This window comes from Micropterus dolomieu, linkage group LG06 (genome assembly GCF_021292245.1).
Source record: "Micropterus dolomieu isolate WLL.071019.BEF.003 ecotype Adirondacks linkage group LG06, ASM2129224v1, whole genome shotgun sequence".
Taxonomy (NCBI): Eukaryota; Metazoa; Chordata; class Actinopteri; order Centrarchiformes; family Centrarchidae; genus Micropterus; species Micropterus dolomieu.
The window spans coordinates 26,399,085-26,414,193 of NC_060155.1; the positions used below are offsets into that span (position 1 = coordinate 26,399,085).

The 15,109-nt window shown below is 39.4% G+C and overlaps 1 protein-coding gene across 1 annotated transcript in view; it reads left to right on the top strand.

Moving 5' to 3' along the window:
* Window positions 1–209: 209 nt before the first annotated feature.
* The window catches only part of astn1 (astrotactin 1), a 398,026-nt gene continuing 383,126 nt past the window's right edge, over window positions 210–15,109 (top strand). The window contains exon 1 of the mRNA XM_046052123.1: window positions 210–616. Coding sequence (XP_045908079.1) covers window positions 313–616 — 304 coding nt within the window. The 5' untranslated portion in view covers window positions 210–312. The remainder of the gene's footprint in view (window positions 617–15,109) is intronic.

Sequence of the window (15,109 nt, forward strand, 5' to 3'; positions counted from 1 at the left end):
GTGCATGTCCTGTTGATAGGCTAATCTATGCTTACAGCCATTACAGAGCCATTTGGACAGTTTATCGATCAATTACAGTAAAAGGGTTAACAGCATTAAAACACACACACAGTCAATGTTCAGTGCTCTACGAAAATCCCGTGATTGATCATATGTGAGAAACAAGAGGCGTTTGTTTCCTATGCTGTGAAAGCCCGCAGGTGTATCACACCCCTCTCGCTCACTTCGCTGCTCTCTCCTCCGCCGTGCTGAGAGACCGAAGCAGCGTGAGAGAGAAACAGCTAGGAGGGGAGAGGAAACGTAGCGACGGAGATGGCGAGCATCAACATGGGGCCGAGACCGCTGCTGACGGTACTCGCGTGGGTCCTTCTGGCCGTCCTAACGCCTAATGTCCGATGCCTAAACGGCGACGAGGACCAGAGCCAGGACACCGAGTGCAAGATGAAGAGCGTCACCGTGTCGGCGCTGCCGTTTCTGAGGGAAAACGACCTGAGCATCATGCACAGTCCGTCGGCCTCGGAGCCCAAGCTGTTGTTCTCCGTTAGGAACGATTTTCCCGGGGACGTCGTGGTGGTGGACGACCTGGAAAACACCGAGCTCCCCTTTTTTGTCTTAGGTGAGTTTTTAAAACACACGGTCTTCGCGGCTCATTAGGCGACAGAGCAGATTAGGCTATAACCACCTCAGTCTTGATTATTACACCGGAGCGTCCGTCTCTTAGCTTAACGTTAGGCCTGGCTACATACCATGTCTTCACTGTTTTGAAAACCACTCTGCAATAGTAATATAACAACCGTAATGAACCACTGGCGCAATTAGCTGCGTTTATGTCCTAATCAGTCACTCAGTGGATGATTTAGTTTAGCGCCTGGTCACACTGTGGTGAGCTAAATCCACACTTAGCACTTCTTGTTGCAATAATAGGCCTCGTAGCAGCAACAACTGCACACAACTGTAGGGTTTTCTTCGTTACATTATTGCCAGTGATAAATACATTTGCAAGAGGAGCGCCACTCTCAAGCCTTGCATGTTCATTCATAAGCATAACATTAGCTTACACACGTGGTTCGGTTGGTGTAGGAAACTACTTGCCAGTGAGCAGACTAGCACGTTTGCAGCTAAACTACTCTCACTTTAGCACAACTCTTACGCTTAATCTGTTGTTATGTGGTCACTTTGCGCACTTTGTGCTGTCCATGTCTGGTCCATGAGTTTGTAACTGACTAAAACGTGACAGTTCACGCTCTTGTGTTAGTTGTCAAGCGTTATAAATCCAACTTTATCGAAGTTTAGACCAAACAAAGTGCTCATTAACTGGACAAGAATCCATGTTTGCTTAACAGTGGGTTTGGCAGAAAGCTGCAAAGTTTGCATTGTGAAAGTTAGCTGGCCGCTGTCCATGGTGCTGAATCGCTTCTGCAGGCTTCATGTCATGCCTGCGTGCTTTCTGGTGTAGCATTTACACGCCTGGTTTTGTCAACTTTGTGGCTTTGGATGTCTGTGTTTGTGTGAGGATTTAGTGTTGTTTAGTGTTGGGTTTGGGCCTGATGGTGCAATCATTTTGTGTTCTACTGGTCCAAGTTAGAAATGAACAGGAAAGCAGATAAAAACATGTCAGTAATGTGAATGTCTGTAAAGCCACGTACTGATGCTGCTTCATCTGGACATCACTTTGTGCACCTTTTGATGCAGCTGCCTCTTTGAATAGCCCTTTCATGCATTTTACATGGATACTGTAGTGTTTTGTTTCTCTCTTTGTAACTTTTTGATGTGTCAGATGTGCATATGGAATTTACAGTTTGGTTGGTGACAAGCATAAAAGGTCTGTGGATAGACTTTATAACGTGTCCAGCATCTTAAACCCCTAAATGACCAATATGAGCAGGGGTATTTCACTTTTCAGCTGGCATACTGTATCACAAATTTAATACTGTAATTCTTACAGTATCAATAATTCAGAAGAGTTCTTATCTAACTCGATTATCTTAAAATTCAGGGTTTTATTTAACCTCACCACCTACAACAGCATGAGGCAGTGATATATAATGGCATTAGAGTATTTGTATTATTTAACACTAAAAGAGTTTTGATACCCTTGTAAGAAACAGTCATTGGTGTATCGTTTGAAAGTTTTCAGTATACAATCATTCAGTCATCCCAGAGATTTTTTAATAATAGTTTTTTTTTTACCTTTATTTTATTTCCATTTAATAAAATGTGCTTGCTCAATATATCTGTATTACATAAAGTAGAGTAAGTCTAAAGTTACAAAGGTTTGATTTAAGAGTATGTGAACACACCAATGAGTGAGACCAAACATTCAATGTACAAGTGCCGACTAACTAATGATTAATAATTTAGGGATGTCCCCATCAAGTTTTTTGGCCCCTGTCTGAATCCTTTAGTATTGGGTCTCTGTGTAATCTGATAGGCCTACTCAAATTTGAGTGTTGGTTGCTACCTTATGTGTAAAGCATCCTTGGATGCCCTGAAAGTCATTGTTATTTTTATTTTAGTATATAAATTTTACTTTTGCCTTGAAATAAACAGCTGCAAAATCTGACACACCTTATTTTTCACGAGCTACTTCATCTAAATACTAAAAGTCTTGGCTTCTTCCTTCTCAAAATATCTTTGTCTGAATACCAACACAAACATTCATGTTCACTTTGGCCTGTTATTAAGTTACTCAAATGTTAATTAGCATCACCTGACATTTGTTGACGTTTGTCACTCAACCGGTGAAAGTGGTCAGTACAATGAGAAGCTGCTGTCTCAATGTTTCCCACACTGGTCTCTGGTCCTGGGAGAGAGAATATCGAGGTAATAGATTAAGTACCAGATTTTGTAGCGTCTGAACATGGCGTATCCTTTCTCAGAGTTCCCTCAGAGTCACTCACCGGTATACCCAAATCATTTTTCCTATTGACAATCTAATTTTCCCTCTCATATGCAGTGAGATACTCACACTGTAGGCTGTTGTAAAGGAGGGCAGCACAGCAGCACTAGCAGGTCGATGACAAAACTCGGATCGGAATCTGATCGACTTGCTTTAACTGATACTGATCCGTTAACATATTCCCAGATCAGCACCATACCAATCCTTAGGTCATCTCCTAATTATTTTCAGACAGGAGAAACTGTCAGAGTTTAAAGCAAGAAGGGCAGGTATAACGGAGAAGGTCCTGGCAGAATTTGACATCAGTGTTCCTGTTTCATTGGAGGGAAGATCCAGAAGTCAATACTGGAGAAGTATCACTAATTACATGTCTTGCAAACATAATTACTGTTTTCCACTTTGATCAAGCAGAAGTGCTATAGTACTTTGGAAAGCCACTGTCACTACGGATTCATTCAGTTGTATTTTTCAGTACTTAAGAGAGCATTTTGGTATATACAATATAATTCCAACATCTGTTTTAATTAACAGTCATGTGGATATTGGGAATAGTTCTATGATGGTCCCTATTGATGTTTTCTGTATTATTGAGTGTTTACGCCATGAGAGTGTGGTGACTCTCGAATAGATTGAATAGTTCAAACTATTCAAGGGCTTATTTAGACAACAGTTAATTCATAATGGGGTGGAGGGAAATAAACTAAGGCAAATCCACAGCACAACAGATCTCTCAAGACTGGTGTTGCATATTAATGAGCCTGAATTTGTGTCTGACATTTCCTTACATAGCGTTCTACTCCAGGACAAAAAACTTTTAATGAAAATTCACACTGGGGAGCCCAACACAATTCCACATTCGTTGTGCAAGTAGCATCCCTGCTACCCAAATATAAACAGTGGTGCAGCTGCAGCCTTTTATTTATTTATTTTTCTTTTGTTTGCTCCTTGATTTTAACAAAACCTCTTTTGTGTAAAAAGGGGTGCCAACTTTGAATTACAAACCAGAACTTTCACTTGTTGTATACATGTCTTCTCAGGAAACAAAATCAATTTAGGTTTTCATTGTGTGGCTGTATTGATAACAAGCAGTAATTACACTGAAACCGGTGTTTCAGCAGCACTGAGATAAGATGCCTGCTGAATGCTGTTTGAGTAAGCACTAAGCTCTCTAGCCGGCAATAAGGGTCCAGCTGTCGTCATCTCACACTAGCCCTCTCCGTAGCTGTTTAAGTCTGCCATAGCCTCGTTATGATTAAAGGGATAGTTTGGGATTTTGAAGTGGGTCTGGATTAGGTGCGTATCTATACTCAGTGTATTACCTGCAGTAGATGTCATCATGCCGCCAGTTTGGAGAAACTGAGAGTTCTAGCAGCACGGAGGCTAAGCAATGTACTGCTGTCGACAGGGTCAGCGGCAATATATATTTTAGCCACCTAAAGGAAAGCCCACCGGGAAAAAAGTAATTTTAAGTTCAAGTGTACGCTAGGCTGTATGTTCAATATGCCGTCAGACAGCCATTTCCTTTGGAATTACATTTTTGGTTACCGTATTATGCCGCTGGAGATCAGCTGTTTGGGTCAGAAAGTGCTGTTGCGAGACAGAGTGAAATCAAACTTCACTTTAAAACATGGTGCGTGCTTGTGTTTTTCCGTGCTGTTCACAAAGAGACGTGTCCTTGTCGCTGTATAGAGTTCAGTGTTCCCATGAATGATATCAGGCATTGAGAGCGTTCACTTCTCTGCAGAGGATTATGTAAAACCATGGCCAAATAAGCCAGATAGACACTTGCTGAAGAGCACTGCGGTGCCTAACCACCAGGTAAGATAAATACCTACAAATAAATAAAATAACTTACTTTACAACCACTAAAGACATTTTCCCTCTCTCTCTTTCAGTGTCTGTTATGGTTCTGATTTTTGGTTTGAGTTTTGTAAGTTCCTATGTTATTTTGTTAAATCCTTCCTCGTGTGTCTTTGTATATTGTCTCTGTTTTTCCCATTCTCTGTGATATGTTTTGGTTTTGTCATTTATTCATTTCTTTCTGTGCTTCCTGTTTTACTTTGGTATTTTCCTCTCTTTGATTGTTTTACTCTTCTTGATTGTTCCGTCTTGTGCCTCTTTATCTTCAGCCCTCTTGTGTATATAAGTGTCCCCCTGCTGTTTGTTGTCAGTTCGTCTTCCTCATAATGTCAAGCGGTTCAGCTTGTTCCTTGTGTTTCCCTGTGTGCTTTGGATTTTCTGCCTGTGTTTCTGGACTCACCTGTTTTTGACCCCCACCTGTCTCATCTCACAATAAGCTTGCTCAGCTTTTTGTTTTATTATTAATAAACACTGTAAAGTGAACCTGCTCTGCATGGTGTTTTGTGTTTAGGTCCAAATTCCCTGTTTCCTGTGTCTGTGCATGAGCTGATTATGACAGTGTCTTTCTGCAAAAGTTCTTCTGAATACTCTGGTTCGAAATGGTACCCTCTTGTCTCCACAGTGAGCGGTATTTCATTGTCGCTGTCATAGTCACTTATCTCTTTCATAAACCGCTGTAAGGTCTGACCCAAACAGCTTATCTCTGGTGGCATAATACAATGCACAGTTAAGTTGCGCTTATGTGTAGGAAAATGGAAGTTCTACAGTTGAGAAAATGTAGTTCCAAAGGAAATTGCTGTCTGACGGCAAGGTTGACATTGATATTTTTCGGTGGGCCATCTTTTAGGTGGTTAAAATATGTTTTGCTGTTGACACTGTCCACAGCAGTAGGTTGCTTAGCTTCCATGCTGGTACAACTCTGTCTCTCCAAACTGAGGAAACACTGCTATCTACTGCAGGAAAATACACTGTCAATGGATTAGTACCTCTTTCCCTTCAGTGTTGTACATGGTTCCACTCAGCATATTTATATGTTTCTTCACCAGTATAAATGGTTTGGAGACATAATGCCAGGTTCTAGCATCTGTGTGTCTAAGTGTAAACACATACTGTTGGCCAACTCAACAGCAATGATAGAGTATAATAGCAGCATAGGTTTCTTTTGAGTAAAGCAGACAATCCGATTTGATTTTAGAGCAGCTTACTGTATATGCTTGCAGCTTGATGAGGTAAACTGCCAAGACATTCTTCAGGTTTAAGGAACTTAGAGGCTACATTACAGATTGGTGTTCTTTGGCAAGTTCAGAAATGTAATGTTGAGCTTAATTGATACTCTACTCATAATTGATCAGTTTAGTATCAAATATTCACCCTGTTCAGTAGGGATGCAATACTGCATGTATTAATCATGAAATTTTTGATAGAGGTCATTCCGAATGGTTCCCCGACTTGTTTCTGTTTGGTATTGTCTGCAAAAATAAAAAAACTTACTGTACAGTTATGTGATTCTAATAGTAGAATAATGGCTTAATGTGTACATTTCTGGAATTCTTTGGCAGTGTGTCAGATATTAATTGCTAGCTATTAATTGTTTCTTATATCATATAGATGCCCAGTTTGGGATCATTATTGTTCTTCAGTAAATTATACATTATTTTGTGTTGGTTTACCCTAACTAATCAGTAGCAAGTCATTCGCCCCTTCATTGTCATTTTCAGTCAACCCAGAATCCGAAATACATTTGTAAATCCTTCTGTGTGTATTAATTAATATTGAGAATGATCTCCATACATCCAACATCTGATTCTGCTTATCATCTCAATTCCGACTCTTTAAGGGGCAAAGTCAAAACAGATCACAGGCTTTAAAAAAAAAAACTTCAATACTTCAAATTCATGCATTTTATGGAGCCTGTAAATTAATTTAAATTTTATTTGGTTGCTGTAATTAAATAAAATTAATTAATAATATCCTGTTCATTTATTTTTCATATACTGTACTGTAACACTGAAACCTGCCAAAATGGCAACATGGCAACGATCTAATAACCATTTAATTTACGGTTTATGGGGGGCATTATGATGGATAATGTAGGCTAATGCTAAAGCAACAAAATGTGGCTTGTGCCAAAACCCCTTTCATGAGGGCACATGTAATGAAAGTGAGAATGCTCAGAGTCGGAAAAATCTCGAAAAAATCAAAATATCAGATATAGCTGGAGAGAAATGTGAGAGAGGAAAGGTTAGGACGGTGCTCATGAGTGGGGTTGTGCAGAGGGACAGGCTAATGGTCTGCCCAGCCTGGCCAGTGTGACAGTGGGCAGGCTCATAGAGAGGCCAGACGAGACGAGCAGGGCAACAGGGCTGGCTCCAGGGTCTGATCCTCCCCACACACAGCCCTCAGCGATGTTTTATAGTAAAAAGGTTGAGCATCACTTTAAATAAAACACACTTGCAGGTTTGGACTTGAGACCTTGACCACTTCACTCTTTCATATATGTATAGTGTACTGTAGCTTATCACACAGTACCCCTCTTACAAGCATCAGCCTCTCTATCCTCATCCATGTCTCATCAGGACACCTCATCCCCTGCATACCCCAGTAATTATTTGAGTTTTTGAAGACCTCAGAGAGACAGAGATCAGACACATTTAAAGGATGGTCTCAGTGTTCTAGTTAAAGGCAAAACCTAAAAAGCTGCCTCATTTTGCGAAGAGAAAAAAGGAATCTTGTTATGAGGCATGGTGAGACCCTTTTATTTTCCTTAGCCCATCAACCTCTTTGAAGTAACATAATTTAAAAAGTGTATCTGGTTTTAAGTGTGTATGTGTGTATGGGTGGGTGCAATTTAAATTCCATATTTTTTTCCCCACCTTTTACAGTGGCTCACATTTTTCTCGCCAAATTGCTTCTCTGTGAAGTATCTAAGAAGCATTTTTAAAAGAGGGGATTCTGTGACTGACAGTAAATTTTAGCTGCAGGACTTCAGCCACTCGTTAGTGTCAGAGAAGCATGGCTACGTTATTAGAAATTTACCCTTTACTGTTATGCCATAAATTGTGCAGGAGGTGAGGTAATAAAGTTACCCTGTGGGAGAGACTCGAGCTGTATGCTTTGGCAGTGATTTGCACATCTGGGACAGAGGCTTGGAAAGAAGTCAGCTCTAAACTGCTTCCCATTTAAATCAGCTTTCTACAACAACAATTTGGCTGGTACAATTCAGATCCGTGCCATAGAAAGTTTAATATTGTTGCCAGTGAAAATGGCATTTAACTCCACTGGTGCTTGTACTTTACATGTCACCTCACATTCCTGAGTGCAGAGTGCTGTTCTAAAAATGTATTTCTTCACATTCACATTCACATCACACTTTTGCAAAACTGAGAAGATGATCGAGAGCTGCAAATAGTTTCACCGTGTTATGTCATTGACCAATCCTGTAATGTGAATAATACGTGAGTAGTAAAATTGAACAGTGCTGTTAACTGTACAGATACAACCCAACAAACCCGAATATACCTTTAGCAACGTTATTTTTGTTGTTGATTCATCTGCCAGTTATTTTCTCAATCAAAAACTTTTTGCTTCTCTGAGCCCATGATATTATTTGCTGGGGCTGTGGCTCAGGAAGTAGAGCGGGTTGTCCACTAATCAGATTGTTGGTGCTTTGATACCCCGGTGCGTGTGAGAGAGTATGTGTGTGTGTGAATGTTAGCCTTCTTTTGATGAGCTGTCAGCACTTCGAAGCCTGAATGATCAGTGTACGAATGTACAGTCCCCTCCAAAAGTATTGGAAGGGTAAGGCAAATTCCTGTTTTTGTTGTTCACTGAAGACATTTGGGTTTAAGATCAAAATATGAGTCTGAGACAAGAGCTCAGAATTTCAGCTTTTATTTCCTGGTGTTAAACAACTCAGGACAGGTTTGTTTGAACCCATCAATTTTTCAAGTGAGCAAAAGTATTGGAACAAATAATCGTAAAGTAAATAACATTTAATATTTGGTGGCATAACCCTTGCTTGCAATAACTGCCTCAAGCCTGCGACCCATCGACATCACCAAACTGTTGCATTCTTCATTTGTGATGCTATTCCAGGCATCAGTTACATCATCAATAAATATTAATGAGCCTGTTCCAGAAGCAGCCATGCACGCCCAAGCCATGACATCAGCTCCACCATGCTTCACAGATGAGCTTGTATGCTTTGGATCATAAGCAGGTCCTTTCTTTCACCACACTTTGGCCTTTCCATCACTTTGGTAGAGATTAATCTTGGTCTCATCAGTCTATAAGATTGTGTTCCAGAACTTCTGCGGCTCATCTCTGTACTTCATTGCATTTCAATCTGGCCTTCCGATTCTTCCTGCTGATGAGTGGTTTGCATCTTGTGGTGCGGCCTCTATATTTCTTCTTCGAAGAGTGGATTGTGATACCTTCACCCCTGCACATTGGAGGTCGTTGGTGATGTCACTTACTGATGTTTTGGGGGTTTTCTTCACAGCTCTCACGATATTTCCGTCATCAACCACCTGTGTTTTTCTTGGCCGACCTGTTCGACGTCTGTTGCTCAGTACACCAGTAGTAGACTACTAGACTATATGTAGGCTAAGTAAAATGATTAGGTTTCATTAATACCACTGTTGATTTTCTATTTATTGCGGGTACGACTATGATCTGAAAGCCTAATTAATAAGTTAGCATAATAATGTCACTTACTATCGGCCACAACTGACATATTTAGATAGAATATGATTAATATGATTAATATGAACGTTTTGTGAGTTCCGTGCTGTGAAAGTCAGACGAACACACCTGGTAACATGTTAGTTCGTACTACGTTTATTCAAACTAAGTTAGTTCAAACAACAGTGGTACCAACAAGGTACGACAGTTTAGGGAAATGGCCGCTGTTCAACTGATGTTGCTCAGTACATCAGTAGTTTCTTTCTTTTTCAGGACATTCCAAATTGTTGTGCTTGCTATGCCCAATGGCTCTGGTCGATTTTCCTTCTTTTCTGTACCATATACACTGAACAAAATTATAAATGCAACATTTGCTTTCGCCCCCATTCATCATGAGCTGTACTCAAAGATCTCAGACTTTCTCTATGTACACAAAAAGCCTATTTTTCTCAAATATTGTTCACAAATCTGTCAAAATTAGGTTAGTGAGCACTTCTCCTTACCGAGATAATCCATCCACCTCACAGGTGTGGCATATCAAGATGCTGATCAGACAGCATGGGTATTGCACAGGTGTGCCTTAGGCTGGCCACAATAAAAGGCCACTCAAAAATGTGCAGTTCCATAACACAGCACAATGCCACAGATGTCGCAAGTTTTGAGGGAGCGTGAAATTGGCGTGCTGACTGCAGGAATGTCCACCAGAGCTCTTGCCCGTGAATTGAATGTTCATTTCTCTAGGCAAGGCAAGGCAAGTTTATTTGTATAGCACATTTCAACAACAAGGCAATTCAAAGTGCTTTATATAAAACATAAAAGCAACAGGGAAATATAAAAAAGTTTAAAAGCAACACAGGGAAATTGAAAAAATACACATTAAAAAATAATAAAAGTTACAGTGCAGTGTGCAATCAGGGTTAAAAGAGTTAAATGGAAAATAAAAACAGGCTGAGGGGTTGAGCAAATAACTGAGTTACAATTATTCTGAAAAGAGAATAAACAGAGAAGTACACTTAATCTACTCTCTCTAGCTAGTCTGTACTCGGGTCCATAGCAGTCTTTGGGTCCACTGAAACTCCAAAAACCCTCGGACACTACAGAGAAACCAGGACATGTCTGTCCGCAGGCCACTTTGATCCAGTTATACTCTGGACCCACCTGCGTGTTTACAGGTGGACAGAGGTTCCTGCAAATCACTCAGGTGCGAGATTTAAGACCACTTCCTTCACTCTGTTCAATCTCACTCTCATTATCTTTTCACTCAATTACCTACTCATTTCTCACCATGTAAATATTTAATTAAAATCAATGGCGAAAAACCAAAAACAAAGAAAAAAAAAAACCGGGCAGTAAAAGTTACAGTGCAGTGTAAGTTATCAATCTACTAGTTAAAGGCAGTGGTAAAAAGAAAAATCTTAATATTTAATTAAAAATTACCATAAGACATCTTCAAAGGCGTTTCAGAGAATTTGCCAGAACATCCAACCAGCCTCACAACCGCAGACCACATGTAGCTACATCAGCCCAGGACCTCCACATCCAGCATCTTCACCTCCAAGATCGTCTGAGACCAGCCATCTTTTTTGAACTTCATAAACACAGTCCACTCTCTATCCTTTCAAATATCAAAAATATAGTGGTGCTTCTTTCTCAGGAAACCATCTTTAGACCAGTGTAAATTGTACAAAGACTGTTATGCAAAAAGCATTACAGACAATAGCAATGAGATTCATTTTGTATCTTGACCAGCTAATGAAATTAACGTTAACTACTTTATCTACTACCAATTAAATTTGCAGGTGACAGTTTTTGTATGATAGAAATGATAATTGTAAAAATCTGTGATTGTTTGGCAAGCAATACTGAACCTAGATAGTTGTATTTTACTAATGTATAAAAACAAAGAATAAAAAAAAAACAACACACATTTGAGAAGCTTGGATCAATACTGAAAAATTACAAATGATTAGGTGATTTTTAAAGTAGCTATGAATAAATTGCACTAATTGTTTAATTCGACTAATCATTTCTGTTCTAACCACAAACATAATTTATTGATATTAGAATGTGAACAGCAACACCAAACACAGCAAATGTTTCACCATCATACAGATGTCTAACCAAACATGAATTATAAAGCATTATGTGTTTCAGCATTCACACAACATCATGAAAACTTTGTGGTTGCCACATCAGAAAAATTACTCTTCCACTGAGTCCTTTCTATTTTAATGAATACTGACCAGCTACTCTCTGTCCTCTGAAGTGAATTCCATTAAAGAAAAGAAAATGGTGGAGTCAAAAACGTCCTCCATTTCAGTATTGCTTTATAAATCTTGTCCAGCTATGTGTATCCTTTTGATTTACCCAAAGTGAATTAAAGCTTTTCTTAAATATAACACCAGTGCAAACCAGGCTTATTTGTCACACTCGCCTTAACCCATATTCTGTCTCAACACTCCATCAGTATTATAGCACGGACACAGTAGCACTGAGGATGCATTCAAGACAGACTTTATGCCGCAGTACTGCTGTTGAAGGAATTGTTGGTTGAAAAACCATTATAAATAACAATTGGTGGGAGGAGTCCCACAACTCTGCAAAATAATAGCTGTTGCATCTGCTGAGAAGAACTGTCTGCCTGGGATGAAACCCTGGTGTGAAACAATGGGCTGGAACTGCATCCCCCTGAGCAATTAAAACTTCCTTCATTTACTCCCGTCATAATGAATATGTTACAGAGACATCTAATTACTGTACATGTAGGGTGTCACAGACACTTTGCTGAGCTTATTGAGCACAAAACTCATTTATTAATTGGATTTTCACGCTGACTAATTTTCTCAGTGTAGGTGACTTACATAATTTTAAACAGTTATAGAACCATGACTGGTCAGGTAAGTACTTATCAAATTTATCTGAAAGATCCACTTTCCCATAAAAACACCCCCATATAAAAATTGTTGAAATCAACTAAATCATCTTAATTCAACACTACATTTCCGTGTTTGTCCATGCATCTAACACAACAATTTTTTTTGTGCAAGCATTAGGTTTTTCGGGTGACTCTTGTCTTCCATATTTGCTCTTTCATATTTGATCTGCAACTGTATATTCAAACTCAATATTAGCACTTTAAACTAACATGCCATTTGCTTATGGCCATACAGAGCAACATATTTCACATATAAATTTTTCATAGAATTGGAGGTGCTTTACTCTGTCTTCACTCTCTGCTGTCACATACAGTCCTCTCCACAAGTATTGGAACGGTAAGGCAAATTCATTTGTTTTTGTTGTTCACTGAAGACATTTGGGTTTAAGATCAAAAGATGAGTATGAGACAAGAGTTCAGAATTTCAGCTTTTGTTTCCTGGAATTCACCTCTAGATGTGTTAAACAACTCAGGACAGGTTTGTTTGAACCCACCCATTTTTCAAGTGAGCAAAAGTATTGGAACAAATAATCGTAAAGTAAATAACATTTAATATTTGGTGGCATAACCTTTGCTTGCAATAACTGCCTCAAGCTACATATTGCAATAACTGCCTCAAGCTACAGACTCCTGCAAAGACTAGCCAATATTAAGATAGATAAGGCCTTCTTTGGATCAGAGACTTTCTTTCCTGTCGCCCTCAGAGGGTATGTGTAAATGGCTTTTTGTCAGGAGTGCATACTATTAGTACAGGCTGCCCACAAGGCAGCGTTCTTTCCCCTGTGCTTTTATCTCTATTCACAAATTAATTTTCCATAAATAATAGTACCGTTAAGATGATAAAATATGCAGATGATATGGCCTAAGTAGGACTCTTACAAAAAATTTACCCCTCTGGTGAGGCCTCTTATTTCTTTTGCAATAAAGAAGATATAACAACAGAGCCAGTTAATGGTCAAGTAGTTGGGAACCTTTAAGTATTTAGGTACGGTTCTTGACAACCATCTGAGTTTTACAGATAATACAGATTATATTTTTAAGAAATGTTCACAACGACTTAATCTTCTCAGAAGACTGAACTGCCTGGGCGTTAGTGCTCAGATTATCAAACTAGTATACATCACACACATTGAAAGTGTTTTAACCTTTCATCTCTCTGCTTGGTTTGGTCATTTAAATTGCAAGCTTAACAGGATAGTGTTAATGGCTAGTAAAATAGTAGGAAATCCTCAAAAACATCTTACCCAAATATACACTGACAGAATGAGAAAGAAGGCTAGAAAAATCAGTACAGACACACCCTCTTTCTAGCCAGTTTGAGCTTCTGAAGTCTGGGAGGCTCTTCAGGTTGCCTCTTGCAAAAAGTACTTTCAGGAAATCTTTTGTCCCAAATGCTATCCTGAATCAAACCAAGTAACTACAGCAAATGATTTATCCTGTAGTATTTAAAGTACATTTATTTTTTATGATATTTTAATATTGTTTTTTAATTTCCTTTAATCTGCTTGATTGTTGTTGGTTGTTTGAATGTTCATTTGTACTGTATGTTTTGGTGAGCCAAAGAACAATTTCCATCTCGGTGGACAATAAAGATTTAATCAATCAATCAATCAATCAAGCCTGCAACCCATCAGCATCACCAAACTGTTGCATTCTTCATTTGTGATGCTATTCCAGGCTTTTACCGCAGCTTCTTTCGGTTCTTATTTGTTTCGGGGTGTTTCTCCCTTCAGTCTCCTCTTAAGGAGGTGAAATGCATGCTCTATTGGGTTAAGGTCAGGTGATTGACTTGGCCAGTCTAAAACCTTCCATTTTTTTCCCCTGATGAAGTCCTTTGTTTAGTTGGCAGTGTGCTTGGGGTCACTGCCCTGCTGCATGATAAACTTCCTCCCCATTAGTTTCAATGCATTTCTCCGTAAATTGGCAGACAAAATGTTTCTGTACACTTCTGAATTAATTCTGCTGCTACCATCATCAGTTACATCATCAATAAATATTAATGAGCCTGTTCCAGAAGCAGCCATGCACGCCCAAGCCATGACATCACCTCCACCATGCTTCACAGATGAGCTTGTATACTTCGGATCATAAGCAGTTCCTTTTTTCTCCACACTTTGGCCTTTCCATCACTTTGGTAGAGATAAATCTTGGTCTCATCAGTCCATAAGATTGTGTTCCACAACTTTTGCGGCTCATCTCTGTACTTCATTGCAAATTTCAATCTGGCCTTCCGATTCTTCCTGCTGATGAGTCTTCTTCGAAGAGTGGATTGTGATACCTTCACCCCTGCACTGTTGGGGTCGTTGCTGATGTCACTTACTGATGTTTTGGGGGTTTTCTTCACAGCTCTTACGATATTTCTGTCATCAACTACTGTTGTTTTCCTTGGCCAAACTGTTGGACGTCTGTTGCTCAGTACACCTGTAGTTTCTTTCTTTTTCAGGACAAATTGTTGTGCTTGCTATGCCCAATGTTTGTCCAATGGCTCTGGTCGATTTTCCTTCTTTTCTCAGCTTGACGATGCCTTGCTTTTCTCCCATAGACAGCTCTCTGGTCTTCATGTTGGTTTATCCTCTTTAACAGGAAATGCAGTCTTTATAAGTTTGAACCAAGGATGAAAACTTAGACTAGTCATGCAGAGCTATTTAATATTTGGACAATCAACCTAAAAGGCAACACCTGGGCAACAAGAAACATCTGTCAGTCACATGTTCCAATACTTTTGCTCACGT